At 39.3% G+C, this 23313-nt stretch overlaps 1 protein-coding gene across 2 annotated transcripts in view; it reads left to right on the top strand.

Annotated features, from left to right (window-relative positions):
* Positions 1-22967, top strand: part of SUSD1 (sushi domain containing 1) — a 45882-nt gene extending 22915 nt beyond the window's left edge. For both annotated transcript variants that reach the window (XM_068666804.1, XM_068666805.1), the window contains exons 11-16: positions 70-256; positions 9462-9555; positions 10635-10890; positions 16201-16240; positions 19080-19173; positions 21852-22967. In XM_068666804.1, the coding sequence (XP_068522905.1) occupies positions 70-256; positions 9462-9555; positions 10635-10890; positions 16201-16240; positions 19080-19173; positions 21852-21990 (810 nt within the window). In that variant the 3' untranslated portion in view covers positions 21991-22967. The remainder of the gene's footprint in view (positions 1-69; positions 257-9461; positions 9556-10634; positions 10891-16200; positions 16241-19079; positions 19174-21851) is intronic.
* The last annotated feature ends 346 nt before the right edge of the window (positions 22968-23313 follow it).

Here is a 23313-nt window from a genome sequence, read left to right as displayed (position 1 = left end):
GAGATATGAATGAATGCAAGTGATCTATTAACCCATTACAATTTCCATGCCGTGATTGTTTGGTTTCAGTTCCATGTACAAGGCCAGCGTTGGTATCAGAAGGAATTCTTGCATGAAATGACCTTCAACCTTACCACACACAAGCAGGCTCCAGAAGTTTGTTTTGATTTGCAGCCAGGCACCAATTACTCTGTTAATATTTCCATGGTAGCTTTGAATTTTTCACTGATGGTTTCCATGACAACGCGAATCACAGGTAGGTCCTGCCGTTTATGTTTTGTGCTTACTAAAGGACCCATGTTAAGTATCAAAAGGGCTGTTTGTGTGCTTGCAATTCTTCATCATTATTCGCTTTCATGGATTTAACACGTTGACAATCCAGTGGTTGACAGAGGAGTGAAATATGGTGCAGTGTTTCTGAAGCATTGTTTTTACACAGCAGGGAGAAGACAGGTTGGTGGGCTAGACACAAAGTTAGTATCTAGGGGAGCGGGGTTCAGTTCCCTGCCCTGTTAGATGCTAAGTGAGTTACTCTTTCAGTGCCAGTTGTTTCCACCATGGAGATAAAAGCAGAATAGATATCACTGAAGTCTACAAGGGTCCAAAGTACAAAGAGTCCTGCAGACAGATCTCTTCATCTATAATTAGTAGAGTACAAAACATAAAAGGCATTTGATCAAGAAGCACACTGGAGGGAGATAGTCAGCTTCAGTATTTTGCAAGATATGTGTATGGTACTAAAATGTTGTGATTAAAAAAAATTATCCTCAACTCCTTGTTCAGAACAGTTTTGCACCATCCCTATACTGTCAGACTTCCTGCAGTAGGTTATGATTATTACACTATGAAATGCAGTGCTGGGTGCTGGTGCCTATCCTTCCTGCTTGGTTGGAACAGATAGGTAAGAAGCCTTAAAGCCCTGTGGGTGTATGTATCTCTTTCAACCTGTAGGTGGAACCAGTTCTCTTCCGACTGCAGATGAAGAACTAGCAATACAGTTTTTGAAATTCATAGTATTACGATATTTTCAAAAGTAAATCTAAAGTTTTTAATCTTGATTGACAGGCAGAACATCATGTTTCCTAAGGGTGCTGTGTAGGGTATATACAATGACGTGGATTTTCTTTTCAATGAAGTTGCAGTAATGATTTGGTAATTGGTTTTTGTAAGTTGCCTAGTGTGACTCAGAGCTAGCATCCCTGAGTACATGTAGCTTTGTAAAAACTAATAAGCTGTCTCAAGAGTTTGGCTGACTGAGGTAATTATGAATACACACTCAGAGTAAAGGCGTTCCTCTTTTCTCTGTCATCCTGTCACATTTCCTAAACTCTATGTGATTGCATCAGGTCACTTACTGGAAAGAGCTCTAGAGAACACTTTGCAGGAGGTGCTGCATGGAGCAGTGTTTGTGGCTTGGCAGCTGGCACGTTTTCCCTCTTCCACCGAGTTAGTGCTTAACAAACACACTTGTGTACCCCCAGAAAAGATTTTCGCATAAAAGTTAGGTCATTTCCATTTCAAAGGGAGATCCTGCCACAAGCTATGTTATATCTGATGGTTACTTCTTCCAGTGAGCAATAAAAGGTGGGCATTGCTCTGCCATCTCTTCCTGAAGTGTGCCACACACACACTTTATATTGTGCTTTTTCTTTTTTTTTAATGAAAGCCATAAAGTCGAAATGGGTCTTCTTGTGGTTGAAATTGAGTGAAAATTACAAAGCCAACAGTGATCAGGCTGTTCACAAAACACACACAAAAAAGTTCACGAAACAATGAGAATCTAACTAAGTTTTTTAGGTTGTTTTTTTTTTTTTTTTCTTTTTTTCTTTTTTTTCTTTTTTTCTATTTCATCTGGTTTAAGATGAAAAGAAAACAGTTAAAATAACTCTTTCGGCAATATCCCTTTGACTTCCGTGCCTTCTGTATGGGAGGGGAATTGCATTATCTTTACAAGCAACTTAATTTGTATAATAACTACTTACAATTTTAGAGTAGGTGTATAATTTGCTTCTTCATTTGTCCAGTTATTTTGTAATTATGTCCGTTGTTGGACCAGATGGTTGTGTTTCTGTAGTGGGTGGAATGATCTCAGTTTTTCTGCCAGCTTAGGGTTGAAAAGTGTCATCTGTCTCTCGTGGTTTTCTGGCTAAACAGTACTGTGTAAATGCGAGATATGCCTTAAGCACAGAAGCACAAAAGAAGCTGAGACTTGCACAGATGTTTTACTGTTAATATGTTGGAAGTGGCCTGGTTTATTGTCTGAAGTTTCATGTAGCATCTGTTAACAAATGCACATTCAGTTGTTCTGTTTCCCCAGCTGGGGCAAATCCATGGTCTGGTAGGTGTTGCATCTCATTGACTTCCACGTCTCATATTTTGAGAGTTTGGGGAGTCATACCTGCAGAGTTTCTAGTACTGTGAAGAAAAATGTCACAGCTGGATGAAGATTTAATTTTCTGACAATGTGTATAAACTCTCGAGAGTGTTGCAAAATACAGTAAGTATGTAAATGCTAGCAAGAAGTGATATTTTTTTCCAAAGAGGACTTGAAAATGCATGAGAAACCTACTTGATATATCTGAAGCCAGGATGTATTATATTCATAGTATTTCTTAAGAGGAAGAAAAAAACCCAAAGTTTGGGACTCAGAAGCCTGCTTCTCATCCTGGCAAGTAGCATCCTTTAAAAATAGTTCTGTGCTGAGCACATAGTTGTTTTTGCCGATCATCTTGTGGATGGTAAATATAGTCTACCAAATGCTTCGTGGATCATTGAAATTCTGCTCCTTTCATACTTCCAGTGACAGACATCTCACACAGTCTTTTATTTATTCTTAGCTTATTTTAGACAAGCTCTCAACACCTGTCTACTCAAGATAAGAAATTAAGTCAATTATAAAAAGTAGTTAGGCAGCAATTACATTGTAGATGTGAAAAGATGGTAACAAGATTGTCTTTTAAACTAGAAGGGAGTTTATTTTTTTCTGTTTCCAAGGAAAAGGAGTATGTCTTCCGGGTGTACCTCGTCTTTCATAATTTCTGTCAGGGTTACTAAAATTACAAGCAGTTATGTTGCTCTTCTTTTTGGTAGATTATTTGTAGGCATGTTGAAACAAGCCATTCTTCTTAGTTTCATTATCTGTTTTCACATACGAATGAAGGAAAACTGAGTTTTATAACAGCTTTCAAGTGGTTAAAAAGAGGATATTAGACAAAGAGTTAATGCAAGTGCTTTCACTTCTAATATTCTCAATAAGAGCAACTTCTTCAGTTGAGATATCTTGTAATAATACTGGTACTTGCTTTGGGCTAGAGTCTTACAATGGGCATGTGACAAAACTTTGGGATATTTGGTAATGCCTGCTTATTTATGGTGTCTGACTAATATTCTTTGATTTAGACATGGTCACTGTGACCCAAGACATGGTATTTGTAAGACAAAGTTTTCTGGACACTAGAAATAACTGTTTTGTGTCTGAATTACTAGATAGGGAAGTCTTGCATTTCGTTCTTGTGAAATTATTCATAATATATTTGGTGACAATGTCTCATTACCCTTCCTACTCTTCATTTTCAGCTCAAAATCAAAAGTATGTTTTGAGTTTGTAGTATAGTAACTGTTCACACTTGCTGCCACGTCTTATTAGTACACGCACCTTCTGCTGATTTTGGGTAGGTTTGCCATATAGCCTATGTATGCATCTCAGACAGCAGAAGCAGTTCCTTTGTCTCTCAAATACTATTCCCTTTGTTTTAGTCCAGGGTATATCTGCTGGCCACATGCTCTTGTAGGTGTATCCTCTCTCTCTTCCTGTGAGCGTCTAAGTTGGAACTCACAAGCAGGGACTCTAGAGAGTGATTTGAATTAGAGGAATGAGGTTCATAATGTACTGAGTGCAGTCTTCTAGAATCCTGCACTTCGGCCTTCATATGTGGAGAAGGTACCAATTGGACTTGACAATCTTGGCAGTCTTTTCCAGCTGAAATGATTCCATTAGAGATCAGGTAGAGGAGGCTGGTTTGTGAGCGTGCCCATGGGCGTACAGGCATGTACATAAAGGATATGTTGTTGTTCTGCTCTGTTGTGTGATGGGAAGAGATTTATGCCTTCTTTCTGAGTTCTTTAAGGTCTGGAAATGGAGAGGGAAAATCAAATCTGTTTTCCAGTAAGGAAGTAAAAGACTGTTGGAGAAGTAGTGCTTGGACAGCTCTTACTCTGACAGCAAATTACATGCCTCCAGAGAGTCCATTACAGTGAGCTGCTTCACAGCACTAGTATTGCAAAGGAGCTTCTGGCTTTTGTAGCAGGGAAAAGGCAGTGAATAAAGCCTGAGCATGAAAATTGTTCTTTTGTAAGGAGGAAATTAGCTACTGGTTCTGTAAACATTTCTATACAAATTCCATGGTGCGTGCTTTGTATTTATGCAAAGACTATTCAAATGCATAAGGTCATATGAAACCTACGTATATCACAGAACAGCTCGGGCTGGAAGGGACCTTAAAGATCACCCAGGTCCAACCCTCTGCCATAGGCAGGGACACCACCCACTAGATCAGGCTGCAAAGGGCATCATCCAACCCAGTCTTGAGCACCTCCAGGGATGGGGCATCCACAGCTTCTCTGGGCAGCCCATGCCAGGGCCTCACCACCCTCTGAGTGGTGAGAAGAATTTCCTCCTCGCATCTAATCTAGATCTCCCCTCTTACAGTTTAAGACCATTCCCTCTTCTCCTGTCATTAACTTATATTTTCTAAAATGAATGAAACTGAAAAGGGTTAAAAATCAAGAATAAGCTACATTGAGCAGGCAGGTAGATTTAAGGCCTATCCAACCATCATTTCATACCAGAAAAGTCCCCCCACACACAACCTGCTGGTATTTCTCTTTCTACTATACAATATTTAAAGAAGATTTAAGTCATCGTTTTCTGTGGATGTAGTCTTGATTTATTTCCCTCCCTTCTTGCCTTCCATCTATTAATGTTTTTTCTCCAAACTAGAAATCTCTTTCTTAAAGCAATTATACTGGAATATATACAATAAACTTAGTTACTCTTCAGACAGCAGTATAAATAGTAAAAAAAAAAAAATATATATATATATATATATATGTATATATATAAATCCCTTTTCTATTGAATCGATACTTCTGTCTTATTGCTGTGTACATTTTACAGCAGTGTTTTTGACTTCCTTGTTTTAAAATTCAGTAACAATGTTTTTGGACATACAGCCTAACCATTAAAAAAATAAAACCACAAAACCCTTCTTTTGCAATAAATAAGATCACACAAATGGCATAATTTCAGCAGTGGTTGTTTTCAGTTATAACTTGGCCTTAAGAGGGATCTTTGGTTTGACTTCCCTGAACTTGGGAAGAGTTACCATCTGGTTTTGGACTTTGTGATTTAGTTCCATGATTATTTTTAAAGCTGTATCACTAGCCCAAAATTATGAAGGAAAGCAGTAAACAGGACTATGCTGACCCCAAACAAAGCTTTTTTAATAAGAAACAAATTATCCAGCTTCATATGTTTTACACATAGACCTACTTAGCATGGTTTACGGATGGATGTGTGCATTCATTTTTGACATGTCTGTAGAGGTTAGATCAGTGCTACAGCTTTTTTTTTTTTTTTTTTTTTTTTTTTGCTGGCATTGCATATCCAAAGGTGCAAAGGTCAGATGGCAGGAAAAGCATTAAATATTCCTGTTACCACTACTGGAGAATGCCACAGAACTGCCCACGTTCTTCATTTTGCAGCAGTTTACAATTTCCAAGACTAGAGAAAAAATAAATCGTATAAACATAGCATCATTCAGGTTGGGAACAACCTCCAAGATCATCCAGCCCAACCTCTAACATAGCACTGAAGTCCACCATTAAACCCTGATGCTAAGTTCCACATCTCCATGTTTCTCAAAGTCCTCCAGGGATGGTGACTCCACCACTACCCTGGGCAGCCCGTTCCAATGCCTTGCAACCCTCTCAGTAAGGAAATTTGTCCTCATATCCAACTTAAACCACCCCTGGCACAACTGGAGGCCATTTCCCCTCATCTTATCACTTGGTGCTTGGGAGAAGAGCCTGATCCCCACCTCACTACAACCTCCTTTAAGGCGTAAGGGAGTTAAGTACAATGAGGTCTCCCCTGAGCCTCCTTTTCTCCAGGCCAAACAACCCCAGCTCCCTCAGCTGCTCCTCAGAAGACTTGTTCTCTAGAACATCTTTACAGGTAAATGTACACGCTCCATTGTGAAACACTTTCATGATGACTAATAGCAAAGTGCCCACAGCATGCTAGCTTTTTCTGAAGAGCATGATTACGGTGTAACAGGTTTTTTTTTTCCAGCATTGAGGCCTGTGCTGTTTTCCTGTGCTTTTGCAAGGGCACTTGAGAAACCAAGCACACTTGTTTCCTGCAGCCTGGCTTCATGTTCAAAGGGAGACTCAGTGCATTGATTCTTAATGTAGAAAATCAGTGTGGCGATGAAATGTCCAAGCACTCAAAGCCCAGCACTGCTGTCATAAGTGCTAAGAGCGGGACTGCCTCTGGACTTATTTCTTGCCATGTTTTACGGCATCTTCCTGATGCTGCTACAGGTATTAGTCTGTTTTTTTGGGTGAATAGTAAAAAGAAAACAAACAAAACAAAAACACAACCAACCAACTACCACCACCAAAAAGCACCAAAAAAACCTTTACAAATGTTAGGTGTCAACAGCACCTGAACATGGTGGAGAATCTTGCCTTCTTCTCGCAATCCACCTGGTACAAGTATTTATCTGTTGATGGTCTTCCCCTTTTCCCTCCACCATTTCTATATGGTATAAAATCAGTAGTTCTTCCATGTGGATTTTTAGCTCTGGACGGTATGATGTCTTTAGAGCAGATATTTTTGGCAAATGCTAAATTTCTTTTTAAACATTCCTAGTGACCAAATACTGTGTACAAAGTAATTCCTTCAGAGTTTCCTTTCTGTTTACTGAAGCAAAAATGAAACATGTTCCTTTCATATATCATTATTATTTTGTATTTAGTTTGTATTGTTGCAAGCTGTTTGCTCTTCTTGCTAAAGCAGACAGTTGTCTTAATTGAGCTTGATGTTTGTAGTAATTTGTATTTCTTACCAACAACTAAAAATAGCGGAAGACACTGAGTGCTAAAACCACAGTAATTTGCAGATTTTGTTCTCTTTTGCCCCCCTTCTAGGGCTGTCAGTGGTAGATGTCTGTTTGTTGTCATATACTGCATTTTTCCCGTCGTTTGGGAACATATAACTGTCATGAACTGAGCCAGCAGTGGTTTTGCTGCCTGTTCCCCTTTGCAATCAATGCTTGTCTGAAAAAAAAAAAAGCAAAACCATTGCATGCATTGAACTTTCTACCCGGCATTAAAGTAGAAATTCGCAGTGAAGCTCCTGCAAAGCACTCAGACTTTGCAGATCTTATTCTCATCTCAATCCTAATCACTCATAACTGCTTTCTTTATGGGCGGTTTACCCATAGCCTGGTTTTGAAGAAGACCTGATAAAGGGAACTGCCAGAGCAAGTAGTTTAGCTAAGTAAAGTAGCCAAAGGAGCTTTGTCAGGAGGGTCTTCTGAGGATGATTGCTACCAAGGGCAAGGTAGGGTTTTCCTTCATAGGGATATATGTCTGGCCTGCTGTGTTTATTTTGAGCATGTTAATCTTACGTTGTTCCTTTCCCACCGTGGTGTGCTATCTATTTAAAGCAGAGATCATGTAGGCTCTCGTATTTCTTTTCCAAAGGTGTGAGACAAGTTTCTGGTTCCGTCTTGTAAGACAGTTTCTTCATTATTTCTGTAGTACCAGTCATCCTCTGCACTGGTTCGGTTTAGTTATGTTGGACTGACTGGAACTGCAGACCGCTGTGAAATTACCACACTTGAATCCTGTGCTGGTATTATTCTACTGTTACAGAAGTCTATTTTTTAGGCTTTTTTAAGCTGCTGTTTCTTTTTTTTTTTTTTTTTTTTTTTTTCCTTTTCTGTTACCTCTCTGGTGACCTGGTGACTAACAGTCATTCTAAGGTGGTTTTCCTGCTACCCAAGCAAACTTTGAAAATACAACCAAAAGAATCACGTTCGTAGCCCCATGTATATCTGCCTTTCATGTTATGCTGTTGAATTGCATCCCTTTTCTTCAGAATAACAGCTCCCACGTTCATTCAGTTCCTCCTGTGTAACATCCCCACACTGCTTTGGTCTTACACTGTCTAGCATTGCATGCTCATCTCTACACACCCGGATTTTGCACCATGGTTGTTAACAAAATGATAGTCTTGGTACTCACTGCATTTAGTCTTGGAGGAACTGTCGTGACCTTTCTGCACGCCGGGACTTCTGCCTTCAACATTTTATCTTTTTCTAGCTCCCCATTTACCAGTTCTTCTGTAAAAACTGTACAGTTTTTTCTGCCAACCCTCATTGTTTCCAGCTGTACTGATGATTTTCTGTATGTCAAAATGTATGTACACCTGCTGCTATTCCAGCTGTTTGAAAAGTCAGCAAGGATTTGCCTGATATGTCTTGACTTTGACAAATGTGCCTTGATTTTCTTGTTTGTCTCTGTGACATTGATTATTCTTTCAAACGGTACTCTGAAGCCTTGTTTTTCCTGCAAACAAGCACTGCATTTGTTACTCAAAGTCATGTAAACAGCTTGATAGGCCAGTTTTCAAACAGCCTAACCATACCTGTAAACATCCATTCTAGCTCTTTTGGTTTTCTGGGGTAGATAACTTCACACTTTACCCCCTCCCCCCCAGTTGCACACAGTGAAGCTCTTTTCATTTTTGCTTCTAGGCTGATAGTGGTAATTTCCATTACCATAGCGCTGGTCTCTGTCACCCTGCAGCTGTCATTGTTGCCATTAAAACTGGCAGCAGAAAGTGTTTGTTCAGTTTTGGCCTTGATGCAAATTCCCACTAGAACAAATTAGAGCACGGTACCCATATCAAAATCCAATTTAAGGGGCTGGGTATTGCTAGCTGATTGTGCGCAGTAACTACAGAACTTGCCTTCTTGAAAGTACTTCTGGCTCTCATGGATTCCCCTTTATTCATGCTGACTGATTTCTCCTAGTGGGCTGTGTGCCCAAAGGTCTATGTTTTAGTTCTCCTTGACCACTTCAGTTAGTCTAATAAATAATATTGCTTCTTCCTACAGATCTTTCCTCTTCTTTGCAGTCTGTCGTTATTCTTTGCATCTCTGTTCTTCCCAAGTGGCACGTGTAATTCAATGCAGGCGTTTGAGTTAGGGTTATTGCTGTTTCATTGTGCTCGTATTTGCCCAGTGTTTTTCTTGACCAGGCAGGCTGTAGCCATTGGGGTTTGAAGTTTGGTTAATGGAGGAAGTCTGGGGGAAGAAGTAACTGGGAACCCTCATGCCTGCAATATTTCTAAAACCTCTCTGAAGTCCTGGTATTTGTTTACTTTTTAGATCCCCCATTCCCAGATGTAGAATTTGTTGCAGCAAAAGGTTCTGCACCCTTGCTCAGACTCCGGAAAGCAGAAGATCGAAATGGGCCCATCAGGTTTGTCTATGATCACTCACTAATTACCCTTTTAAGAAACATTCTGCAGATTTATGTTACTTGCATATTGGAAATTTTTGTTTGTATTAGATTTTTTTGTTGTTGTTAGTAATGGGAGAAAAGTTAAGCAGTAACTCCCAGTTTTGCCTCCCTTAGCAGAATATTTGGCAAAAGACTTCCCTACTTTCTGGACCAAAATTCTGTTTTTGATAATTCTGAGTTTTCACTGTGTGTGTGTTTTTTTTTTTTTTCCCTTTATCCACAGTAAAGTCACACTACATTTTTATTGATGCATCCAAGAGCAATACAACCCCTGTAATTTTTGTTTTCCAATGAAGTCATGCAGCCAGAATTTTTTTTTCTAGGACACAGAGGCAATTTAGAACAGTCTGTATTTATGTGTATGTTGAAGTAGTATTTTCACATTAGAGTATTACTACCAAAATATATTTCTAGAGAAAAAGGCTTTATATCTTGCTAAGTGCTGTTTGTGAACGAAAGAAGGTAATTGTAACTCAAAAATATATATTTTTTCTGTAAAGCAGAAAACATTAGAAAGCTGATAATATATTGGGAAATGACTAAGTGTAGCAGCTGTAACAATGACTCTTCCTACTTTTGAATACGGTAAACAAAACATTATTTTGAGAGGTTTGGAGACAGATGTAATTAATTCTGTACAAATGGTATCTGTCCTCTCCTTTAAACAACAAAAAAAATTACTTCTCAGAAATCAGGCATTGTTTTTAGAGGCCAGCAATGTCTTCTGTTTCACAGATGAACTTAGGTGTAAGCCGAGAGAAGAAAAAGGCAGCCTGCAATAATTTAGTTTGCTCTTCTGAGTATGAATGGACATGTTAATTTGCATGTGACAAGGATTTAAACTGTGCATTGATTTCAAAATGTGAGGGAACACACGCAGAGAAATATTTCAGTACAAGAAGAGTTTGTATTGGACATTGATTAAAAGCAGTTAAGAGGCTATATGTAGAAAAAATAATATGAAAACAATTAATATCTGTTATTTATAATATTGAACTGAGGGCTAATGTTTACTTTTTTTGTTTGTTTCACTCTAGTCTTTATCAAGTGATTGTGCTTCCTCTGGGTTTGCAAAGTACTTTTATTTGTGAGTCCTTTGCTGCTGCAACTTTCTTTAGCAACACCACGGACACTAAGGGATATGTAGCAGCTGAATTTCAGGCAAAGGATGTTGCTGATAACATGCCAGTTGCTCTTGGAGACAGACATTACTACGGAAAGTTTTATAATGCTCCTTTAAAGCTGGGAAACGAGTACTGTGTTTTTTTGAGAATAATAAGCGAGTGGAATAAGGTAATGGATGTTCTAAAACCTTTTCTTTATACCAGTTGAATGAAGTGTTGCTGGGAGGAAAAAAAAAAAAAGGAAAATATTAGCTTTGTGTTAAAAGGCAAACAATAGAAAGAGCTAAATATGAAGGGCCATCTCTTCCCCGCACAATTGAGGTTGTCTGTTGGGCCAGAACTTGGTGTGAGAATCTGAAAGTCTCTTCTGAGCAATGAAAAATTGTCTCAGATTTGAATTGTAAATTATATTCCAGTTCCCAAAGTGATAAGGGAAACGTGTATTTTGTCATGTGTGTTACCTTCTGAACAACAGAAAATGTCAACTCCATCTCCCTTGAGGAAGCCTCGTTGGAAAAAAGCATGCTTACTAGCATTTTTTCATTTTATTTTTTTTACATTTTAAGGTAAATATGTATTTTATTTAGAAACAAAACATTTCTTAACTATAGGTTTCTCTCAGCTGTTCAGTGTCTTGCCTCCCACGATGTCATTATGGCACTAGTTTTCCAGTCATTACCCATCTCAATGGTCAAGAGGTTGTCAATCTTATGGTCTCAGAAGTAGGTAGTTTTTCTCACACGCGCTGTAATTTTGACATGCATACAGTTCCTGAATGTTAAATATAAAAACAAAATAAACCATCACCTACTAAACAAAAAATACCCAAAACACCTAAAAGCTGTCTCAGCCTGCTGTCCATAACACGAAAATAGAGTTCTGGGGCCTTGTGTATGCAGCACGAAGTAAGGAAAGAGGCACAAACTCATCTGTGAGTCACTTGTAAATAATTCTGGGAACTTTTGGAAGCCTACACCCAAATCAGAGTAACTGAATACAGCTTCTGGTAAAAAATGTAGCTGTTTCAGTCCAAACTGAGTGAAATAAAGCAAGTACATGTAAGAGCTGTTGCTGATACTTATTAACCAGTACAAAGTATGTTTTTGTGCAATCTACCTTAATAATATCCCAGGAAGCTTTATAGCACAGACAACTTGGTTGCTGATCCTGATACAAGTCTGTTACTTGTCATAAATTTTTAATTAATTGTGTGAGTCAGTAAGTAGAGAAATGACATCTAAAGACATTTGGTTCATAGGAAATAAGCCCAAAATATTCCAGACTTTGGATGTCAGACTGTATTTTTTAGAAGAACTTACTCTGTGGAGCAGGATTGTTATTGACTGAAGTATATAAAAGTTTAGCCTGTCTAAGCTCTCCTAAATAAGTCTGAACTCAGTTTATACATGGTAGGGTTTTAGTATTGGTTTCCCTCGTAATTTCCCTTTGATGTTTTCTGTTACCGGGGAATATTACCTATTATTATTTGTGTTTGAGGCTTTTTCTGCACATGACAGTGCAGATTGCTTAAGCAGCTCTGCAAGCTGTTTGTTGAACTGCTTCTATGTTGTTCTTATTCTCTTTGATACAGAATATTTCCTGTGTTTTTTCATCTTCAGCATTGCCAGACATATTTTCTAGGCCACCCTTTTAATGGAATATTAATACTTTTATTTGTAGAAGTCACTCTTGGCTTCCTTTCATTCCACATTCACACACACACATTGGCTTCCTTTCATTACACAGAACGCATTAGCTCCTTAATACACACTTTGCTGTATGTCTTTTCTTACTAAGTAGAGTACAAAAAGTTACAACAGTTACAAATCATCATTGGGATTGAAAAGACCAGACAACTTTGGTTCCTGTCCCTCCTTCTTTGAAATAGAACTTTTTGTTGTGAATGAATCAAAAGTATTGTCTTCAATTCTCACACCACCATATTTTGCACAACTGTTGGTATTAGAGAAGTTCCAAGAATTCAGAATTCTAAACTGAAGACTTTTGGGTGCTGAGAATTCCTTACAGTCTAATTACTAAAGTGAATTAATTGGACTCTAAAATTGCATATTTAAAAATCTTCTTTTAAAAATCCGATCTTTAATTGGCCCTCAGTTATTATCGCATCTGAAATCAGGGCACTTCTTTACTGTGAGGTGACAGAGCACTGAGAGAGGCTGTGGAGTCTCCTTCTCTGGAGATATTCAACACCCACCTGGATGCCGTCCTGCACAACATGCTCCAGGTGATCCTGCTCAGCAGGGGGGTTGGAGTGGGTGATCTTCAGAGATCCCTTCCAACCTCAGCCGTTCTGTGATTCTATGCCTACATTTCTGCTTGAATACAGCCAAAGTGCCTTCTGGCTCCAGGTCCCTTCATGCTGAGAACAGTATATTTTTTTATCATACATGCTACAAAATCATGGCTATGTTGTGATTTTTTTATTGCCATTATTCATCCATATACCCAATATATCTTCTTTGTAATAGAGTTGGGAAAATCAGTTCAGATAAAATCTTGAGGACATGATAAAGACAAGTAAGCTATTTTGTCATATTGAGTTCACTTTCATTTATTGTTTTCTCATATTTGGAGGCCCTGAGAAAGCTGTCCGCTTTGTGGTTTTTACTTTCTGTTTATTTTTCAAGGTGGAGGACTAGAAATGCATATTTCAGTTCTGTAAGACATTCAGGATGTGTTAAAAGACCGATCATATTTGAAGAGGTCATTGAGAATGTAAAAGGAAATCAGTTAGGAAGTCGGAGATAATAGAAATTACCATTTTTCATATTGGTGAATTTGGCAATAGGAATATAGGAATGATGGAGACAAGGGGATGATTTGGGAATAAACAAGAAAAAACACTACTGAAGTGAAACAAATTCTCCACCCTTGGAAGTGTTGTTCTCTGTAAAGGATGTTTCTAATTAAATAGCTCAGCCCCATGTGGTACCTATTTTTGTCTCCAGTGATTACTTTATGGATTCCATGCTGTGCAAAGAGCCAAGGCTGAAAGTGAAGGGCCAGAACTAAAAAGGTGCTTCGAGGTTAAAATTATCTGAGATTAATTTCTTCATGCAGTATTTTCAATAAAAATCTGAGGGATTTTTTTTTTTTTTAATTAATCAAAAATGGCCTCTGCTGGCAGAAAAGTTTGTTAATAATAGCCCAATAAGATATCAGCTAAGAAAAGTGTATGTGTGCAAGATGTTTTTTCTGTTTTCTCCAGAAGTCTTTTAAGTGTCCATCTCTGAAAGGAGATCCTATCCCCAGTTTAACAAGTTTCAGTGTAAAGAGCTGAATACCAAGGTTGAAATCTGGACGTTGAGATCCGTGGATGCTTGAGTATTTGCAGGAGTAATTTGACTAATAATTTTCTGGAAGGGTGTTGAGGTTTACTGTTGTGGCCAGATGCTAATTACAAGGGAATTGTAATTTGATTTAGTGTGAAGTGTAGGAACTTCACTGCAGGTGTGGTGGTTTTACTTGGGTGGGTGGCCGAGCTCCACCACATCTGCTCTCTCACTGCCCTTCCTCAAAGAGGAATGGGGAGAAGATACAATGAAAAGGGCTCAAGGGTTGAGATTAGGATGAACTGAGCCTGCGGGGGCTGCCCACAGGCAGCAGCTCTTCAGGAACTGCACCCACACGGCTCCGTCCCACGGGGTCCATCCATCCCCCAGGAGCAAACTGCTCCAGCACCGGTCCCCCACGGGTGGGTGCCAGCTCCCCCCAGACCCCCTGCTCCTGCGGGGGCTCCTCTCCATGGGCTGCAGCTCCGGCCCGGGGCCTGCTCCTCCGGGGGCTCTCCATGGGCTCTCCATGGGCCTCCTCCAGGCCACATCCACCTGCTCCACCGGGGGCTCCTCCACCCATGGGGGGGCTGCAGCGTGGAGATCTGCTCCATGTGGGACCCATGGGCTGCAGGGGGACAGCGTGCTCCACCAGGGGCCTCTCCCTGCACAGCCCGCAGGGGAACTGCTGCTGCCTGCCTGCAGCACCTCCTGCCCTCCTGCTGCACTGCCCGTGGGGGCTGCAGGGCTGTTCCTCACTCCTCTCACTCTCCCAGCTGCTGTGTGGCGCAGTGTTTTTTTTTCCCAGTCTTAAATATGCTCTCACAAAGGCACAAAACAACATCACTTATTGGCTTGGCTCTGGTCAACAGTGGGGCCCTTTTCTAACATGGGACGGTTTCTAGATCCTTCTCACAGAAGCCATCCCTATGGCCCCCTGCTACCAAAACCTTGCCACATAAACCCACTTGACAGCAGGGATTCACGGCAGCTCTCTAACTTCTCTCACAGGCAGGAGGGCACTGATTTCCTGCAAAACAGAGTATGTGGCAGGGGCAGCTATCTCAATTTGACGGCACTTACATGAATGTTTGCCAGAATCTGGCATTTGGTTGAGTTTTTAAATCCACCCCTTAATATTTATTCTGACTTTCCTTATAGGATTTCTTTTGATAGCATTTTGTCATTTTAAATAACCAGAAAATTCTGTATAAAAAGTATTTTAAGAAGCACTAAAATTCCACACTTCTTCATGCCAACACACAACAGGAAAATAATGCATACAAATGCACCTTTGTCCTTCTATGCAAATGCTTCAAAACGTGGCCTTCGATTTCATAGGAACATGTCATTATCCAGAGCAACATAATATGCATTTTGCTAAAACACACAAAAAAATGTGTGTATGTATTTTGTGAAGGTCTGTGAAAATCATTTAGCTGGAAAATACGTGCAGAAGCACTACAAAAACAGACTTTGCAGTGATGATAAAATGGACAGTAGATATTAGAACAGAGCTGGCACTTGGGAGTCTTCTTGTGTAAGTATGAGTGTGAAGTGCCAGGGGGGAAAGCTATACAGGGAGCAAAACTTAGAGGAAAAAGCAAACTTGTTAAACAGTTGCAAAAGAAGACCCTTAATAAACATTTATTCAACTACTGTAAACATTAGCCACTGTAAGTATTGTATAAAAATACTTTAAAATTACCGAGCAAGTTGTCATACTGTGGATGTGCGGGAAGGGGGAGTGATGTAGGATTTGAAAACCATGTCATTAAGTATTTCAGTGTATATGTGCTACATGGGGATCGAGTTAACACAGCACATTCAGCCTTATCTTGGCATTTCATAAATTCTGAATTCGTATCTAAGCAGCTTCAAAGATCTTTTGATGACATTTACCTGCGTAGGTTGTAGAAAGAGAGGAAGAATGATCTGAAAAACTAGAGCTGGGCTTTCATCGAAGCTGTATCTCTAATCTTATCTTTATAGCTTATAAAATTTATAGGCAACATAGGGGCTGCTACCAAGGGAAAAAAAAAAAAAAAAAAAAAAAAAAAAACCAACAAAAACATTCATAAAAGTAATAAAATTCAGTATGTAGTGGATGACTGCTCTTGCAGAGTGTGTAAGCGATAATAAATTTCTCTCATGAGAAACAGTAATTCTTATGCTTTCATTTTCAGGTGAGAACGCAGTCCTGTGCTGTATGGGCACAAATTAAAAGTAAGTCAAGTTTTCCTTTAGTGAAAAAATAGAAGGTATCATGGCTTTGCTTGGCAGTGTAAACAAATAATTGCTGTGGCTGTTCTTTCATTCTCCAGTAATAATTGGATGACTTTGAGGATGGGAGAGGTTAGAGGCAAAAAAATTACTTTGCACTTTGGTATCTAGATTATGATGTTCTGAAATGGATTCTCTGCTTGTTTTACAATATTACACTTTCTTTGCATCCCATCTAAACCTTACAGCAACATTTGTGCACGAAGGACTTGAAGAATAGAAGTGAAATCTTAAAAACTAGTTTTAAGATAGTTCTATATAGGCTTTAAGATTTATTTATTTTTTAATATCTTCTGTCTATCGGGAAATGCATTGTTAATTCCACCTTGGTAGTCCTTGGAGGATTAAGTCCTTTTGTGAACTTAGGAAAATAAAAGACATGATGCAGAAGTGAAAAATACGGATAATTTTTGTTCTTGTAAGTACAATTTCGGAAAATATAATGGCAAAACTTAAAAAGCCAGTGGGAGAGTGTAGCTTTCTCCTTGTTTTTCTTTTCTACTGTAAAATGTTTCAGAGAAAGAGTTTACCTCAGAGGAGAGTTTGGAATCAGCTCTAAATCAGGATTTTCTCCTTTCCACCATGCGAGAAAGTACTTTATTAATTTTGTCATGTTTCCGCAAAAGCAAGCACTTGCCTCTCCTGACCAAAAAAAGACACTCCTACAAACTCTTAAATTCTGCTTTTGAGTTGAAAGATTCATGAACTGATGTTTGGAAATTCAGTGGCACTGGAGAGTGAGATAGTGCCTTAGAATGATGAGGTGCTTGTGTTGCATTTGCCCCACTGTTCATCAAAAACCACATCTGACTCTTATTACTAGTCTCCCACTGACAAGTGTTTATTTATTTCTATTTTTTTTTTTTTGTGGTTTACTCTCAGACTGGTTCATTTACCACCACACATAGAATGTCACTGAGGCAGTTGTGGTTATGAGATACTCTGATAAGCTCAAAGATTCAATAGGCTTGATGGCTCTATTGCTGGTCCAAAAAGGCAAGAACTGTAAAGTAAGTCTGAAAAGGCAAAAAAATTGTCCTCTCTGAACTTGTTTTTTGTCAGCTTCTGGAGCATTGTCAGAGATGGTCTTAGGTGTAGGTGGATTTTATTTTGGGAAAAAGAATGGGCAATGGCATGTGGGAGTAGGACAGGCCTTTGGTTTTCTGTTGTAAATGCATTTTCCTCTGTATTGTACAGGCTTCCAGCCAAGCAGTGTCCTTTGCCTAATGTACTTCTGCAGTTGGAGAGGCTGAGAGTATTTTTGGCTTACTGAAACCTTTGAGGAGTTATACTTAACCTGTGTGAAGGGCAGATCTGTAAATTAAATGTAAACTAAATTGAAAGATTTTAACTCCCACATAGACAAAGGTATACATTCTTGGACAAATCATTGTCATAAAAAGTGGTAGAAAGCTATTGCAAGCATGCTTACTTCTGTTACAAATAGTTGTCTGAGTAAAGTAGATTTTGAGTTGTTTGTTTTTGTTTTTTTTTTTTTTTCACAAAATAGACTACAATGTGTAGGGAAGGCAGTTCTTTCATTTTTATGGAGGGTCAACATCTGTTCTGTGTAACTAACATATGGAAACTAGCATTATAGTGATGTAAGGACAGGTGTAACTTGTACCAAAACCAAACATGCTTGTAGGTAGAACAGATTTCCCTCGTAGGGTCTCTGTCTGAAATTATTTTCCCAGACTTCAACCAGCAGGTGAGAGTTGCTACTCAGATACAAGTTGTGTTTTATTGAGGAGATGTGAGCAAAGATGGTTAACTGATCAAGTGCACCTTATAGATTTGTATGATTATTTGTGCTTCAGATGAGTTCTTGAGGATGTTTGGGGTCAATGTCCAGCCAGCTTTGTGTTGGTACATTCAGATGAGCTAAAGTAAGGTTTCCACTCAGGTAACAGAAACTGCTTTTCTGATGTTTGGGCAGTCAGGTTCTCATTGTAGACATATACTGCAATTTCACTGAGTGTTGTTTTTGCAAGAATTTAAATTCTTGGTGAGACATTAAATACTTGTGCTTGCAAGATTTAACAGCAAGTAGGATTGTGGAATATTGCAGGAGCAAAATCCATTATCCCAGATGTCTGGGAAATTGAGAAGGAAATGGGTAACCCTTGACTAATACTGAAAATGGGAAGGAGGTAGCTGGAAAGGATTGAGTTTTCTTTTCTCAAGGAACCTTTGCAGGTAGTTCGTAGTAATTCTGGTTTCAATTGTAAATCGCTACAAGCCTTCTGTTCTGTCCTTCAGTGGTTTGTGGTAAGATAGGCTTGGATAAGGCTATCATTGCCAGGTTTATTTCTGTTGTTTTGTTTTGTTTTGTTTTTCATTTGGGAAGAAAAAGAATGGGGAAGGGAAATCCACGCCCAGATTACAAAAACTTTGAAAGAGATGCATCAAGCCATTAAATTAAGCATGAGATCTTCCTGTCACAAGAGGCTACCTTTAAGGAATTAGACAGAAATTGCCAGTGGGGAGAGGGGAAAATCTGGATAGTAAATAACTAATTAAAAAGAAAAAAAAAAAGTGGGAAACTGATGGATAGAGAAGTATAATCATTTTTGAGAAATACACCGTTAAATCTTGTATCCTCAGCAGTCTGGTAGCTGCTGAATAGTCAGCTCTGTTGCTGCTTGGTGGCCTGGCAAGTCCAGCACAGGAGTTTCGTTGCAGTGCTCCAGCTCTGAGCAGACTCAGTAGCTCCATCGCCAGACTGAAGCTTCATTACTTGCTCTTTGTTCATTTGATCTATTTGATATTTTTCTTTCAGATTTACCACCCACTCTTCAATACATGACTGCTGTTGTATTTGGGTCACTTGCTGCTGTCTGCCTTATACTGTTCCTGTCATTCTCAGCAGCACGGTACGTATAAACTCCAGTTAAGCCTTCCTCCAGAAGGCTTACATGTTTTGCTTTTCAGATAGTCTTTCTTGCCAACCTGCTCGTTTAAAGCCTCTTGGCTGGGTTATCAGTTTTATGAAGAATTCCTTTAGTGTCCTCTTACTCTGCCTTTGCTTGAACTGATGCCTTTTATATCTTTGCAATCACTGGGGAAACATCTGAAAAGTATCGGACTCATAGCAAAGATTCAGAAAGTGAAGAGCATGAGGAATCTTGTTCAGATATGTTTTGATTTAATGGTAACTAAAAGTTTGTCTGCAGTGCTACTCTAAAAGTGAAGTCATGCCAACAGAAATATTGCTGTATGTTACTTATTTAAAGAGCCAATTTCCAGTGTTCCCAGCTTCCTTCAAAATGCTGAGGAAAATGTTTTTTCAGTAGTGTTTGATTCTTAGCTAAAGGACACAATAAAAGCATTTTGGAAATCTGATTGATTTCTTTATATTTTGTGATCCTTCATGCAATGACTTTATAACTTCTCCTTTCAAAGGTAAAACAACTAGGAGCCTTTCAGCAGCTGTGTATGTCTGCGTATGTGTAAACTCTCTTGCCTACAAAGCAGGTCTTTGTTGTTGCTTTAATATGTTCAAGAATATTCTTCCAATTTATGTCTCTTGCATGGTCAGGAGCCTACAGTTAGTGGAATGCATGGAATTTATGGATTTCATAGAATCATAGAAAGATTTGGGTTGGAAGGGACCTTAAAGATCATCTAATTCCAACCCTGCTGCCATGGGCAGGGACACCTTCCACTAGACTGGCTTGCTCAAACCCCAGTTCAACCTGGCCTTAAAGGCTTCTGGGGTTATTATTGTCCTGGTGTCTCACATTGCAGGTTCTGGCAGAGGGCTTATTGCAGTGTGAAGCACACCTCTCATCTGTCGTGGTCTGAAAGGCTCCTCAATTAATTCAGTTTTTGTAACAAAAATGTGACAAGTGTTTTAAAATACTTTTAAGAATCATTCCCAGTGAATTAGTATCACTGTGGGAAGGGAGCTATTTAAGATAATAGACAGTGCTAGAAGAATCATGTGTGTATGAGTATGAACAAGTTGTGAATGAGTATAGAGAAGATTAGATCCTGATCTTCCATTTCAGCCTTGTTTTAAAAGTAATGAAAAACAAAAATAATACTAAAAAAAAAAAAAAGTGACACCTTTAAGGAGCTAAGTACATGGGCTACATGTGACAGAGATTATGCTGCAGTGTTTACACACTGTGGGGGCTGGGACTTGATAACTCATCAGGTATTTTGTAGGCCCTTGTTCCCAAGTATAGTTAAAGTCTCAAAAGCATTTGCCTGTTTCAGAGAAGATCAGACAGAATCCCTGGCAGAAATCAAAGCTGCCACATGCACGGTGGGAGCCAGAGGATGGAAAACCCAGGTGACATTTGTGATATGAACGTTCCAGTGCTCACAAGTAGCTGCAGTGACCATAAATAACATGTACTCTTTCAGTTTTAAACAAGCATCAGCCTAATGTGTTTCTGAGTAAAAAGGTAGGTGGAACAAATATGCAAAGTCAGTGTCCTGCCCTGTCCAGCTGTAAGGCCACAGTCTGGTGCTAGGCACTGTACTCCAAGGAGGACGTGGCCCAGTGGAGGAGACAAATGAACTCAACAACATGAGATCTGTCACACCCAAGGTGTGAGCAGGGTGATCTACTACTAGTAGGCTGCTTAGCCTGGCAGAGAAGAGGCTGCCAGGGAATGAGATATTTTACAAAGACACAAAAGCTGTTATGGAAAGTCCAAGCTGCTCCTGTCCATGGTGCTCCTGTGCACTCCTGAACAGTAGGAGAGGGAGGCAGGGGACTAGGTTGCTGTGAATGCAGTGAAACTCTGGCTCCTGTAAGAGCAGGTTAAACAAACATTTGTCAGGAATGACATGACTGCAGCTGGTCGTGCCATGGGGTCAGCTGAATGGTCTCGGATTATTTCTTGGGGTCCCTGTAAAGCTTGATTTCTCTGCAGTTTCTGTCACTCAGGTTCTCTGTATTCAGGTGCTCACCAGCTTGCCATGTCAGCTGTCTCGGGAATCATGTTACTGCAGTGGGACAGGTCATGAATTCCTACTGTCATGGTTGCTGACAAGTTTTAACTGATCCTCACTGAGTTTGCCTGGCACTGAATTAACAAAGTACACAGTCTGAGTGCTCATGTCCTTAAATATTATTAATTTTTTTTTTTTCATTTAAGTAAGTGTATTAGCCCTTAGTTGTTATTACTGAGATACCTAGTCACACATTCACCTTGCTTCATTCCTCCTAATCCCTTGTTTCCTTCACTATGTGATGCCCATTCAGATGTATAAGGACAGTGACAAAATTTCAGTTCTGTGAAAATCTACATTGGGCATGAGCGTTGTCATTGCCAAAGTTAACCTAGGTCAGGCAGTCATCTGACACTATGGGGAAGCTTTCCACTTACCACACGCTAGCTGTAGTGCTCAGAATTATACCAGCAGCTTGGGTCTTCAAAGAAAACCCTCCAAAACTTCAGAAAATGTGGTCTACCCCTTCAGTGTCACGAGCTCTGTGTCAGACCTGTGCTTTGGTTTTAAATGTTTATTTGCAAGGTTTTTTTGGTTGGTTGGTTTTGTTTTGTTTTTCTAACTGGCTGTTTCTCTCTTTCTTCAGATCTTATCTGCATAGTGCAGTGCACTCCCCACCTGCTGCTTTAGCCTGCGAGGGTGTACGTTTATCTGCTGCCATGGATATGACACAAGCCAGGATTGCATCGTCGTCCCTAGAGACTGAAAATGTCTCTCTTCTCTAATGTGTTATCCCTCAAAGTCAGCATGAAGAAAACGCAGTCTCCCTACCAAAGCCAACACCTGTCAGGATGTAGCTGTAAGGCACACCTGTGCTATAGCATTGACAGTTGAAATGTGTTTGTTACTGAGTTTTTTATTGCGTCCCCTTGTTTTCTGACAGCGTGGTGTGTAAAGAAAAACCCTCCGTCACAAACATGTGTCAGAGACATTATCATGCATCTCATGTGTCGGCCACAGGCTTTAGCTATTCCCACCACATGGATGCCTGATAGCAAGTGTCTGTATCATACCTGATGACGTGAATAATCCCCGGATCCAACTGAGACTGTCTGAGGATTAACTGCTACTTCAGATGCCTTAGGACACACAAACTGACCCATTACGAGAGAAAACACAGATCAACTTTTACCTCAGATTAAGTGCCTACTGTCTTTCCAAATGAAAACGTAGATTTCATCAGTCACTCATGGGTAATGCTACTTCAGTAACAAGTTCAGAGTGAAGTTGTCAAGTGAAATAGTGTCATCAACACAGTTCCATAGGTATTGCAATCATTGCTCATGGCAATTAGGAATAATTGCAAATAGTGCACCAATTTATAAAACTGCAGTTGAAAAAAAAAAAAAGAAAAAAACAGTAGCTTTAATGTCATGTGAAACTACTTTAAATCAAGAGCTACCTGTGTTAAGTGCAGTTTTATTCATCTCTGTTTCATAATTTCAATGGAATAAAGACATTAAAATCATACTCTGCACAAGTATGTAACATCTGGTTAAAGTCAGTTGATAAAGTACAGTTAACCAATTTCCTATGGCATCCTCCCAGATAGTATTTCTCCCTCCTGTAAGAAAGAATGAATTGTAGAAAGTATCAATTGTCTGTGCTTACTTCCACTCCTGTTCAGAAGATGCTTTGAGGTAATACTAGAAAAACCATTCTGTTAAATGGTGAAATAAAAAGAAGTTTTGAGTTTTAGTAATTTAGTCACTTTTTTGAAGTTATGTTTTGTGTCTCGCCACTTTGAATATATGATATCCCTTTCTGGAATTCTAAATGTTTCTGATTCCTGTTGGCTTTTATTTTGATTTTTTACTTATTTCAGGCATGCAGTCTCTGGGTGGTATAATTTCTTTTTTGGTGTTCAAAGGGGCTATTTTAAAGTGTAACAGCAGACTTTGTAGTTGGTAAAGCAGAGAGGAATTAACATAAAATTGCATATAGCTAGGAATATTTTTCTGTGATCAGGGCAGTAGCAATACATTGGTATTACTTGTTATCCACCATTTCCATGGATTACTACTGCCCATCAAGTCAGTAGGTCTTCA

The sequence above is a fragment of the Anas acuta genome, chromosome Z (genome assembly GCF_963932015.1).
Source record: "Anas acuta chromosome Z, bAnaAcu1.1, whole genome shotgun sequence".
Classification (NCBI taxonomy): Eukaryota; Metazoa; Chordata; class Aves; order Anseriformes; family Anatidae; genus Anas; species Anas acuta.
The sequence above is the reverse complement of the archived record's forward strand: the minus strand, read 5'-3'. Positions and strand labels throughout refer to the sequence as shown.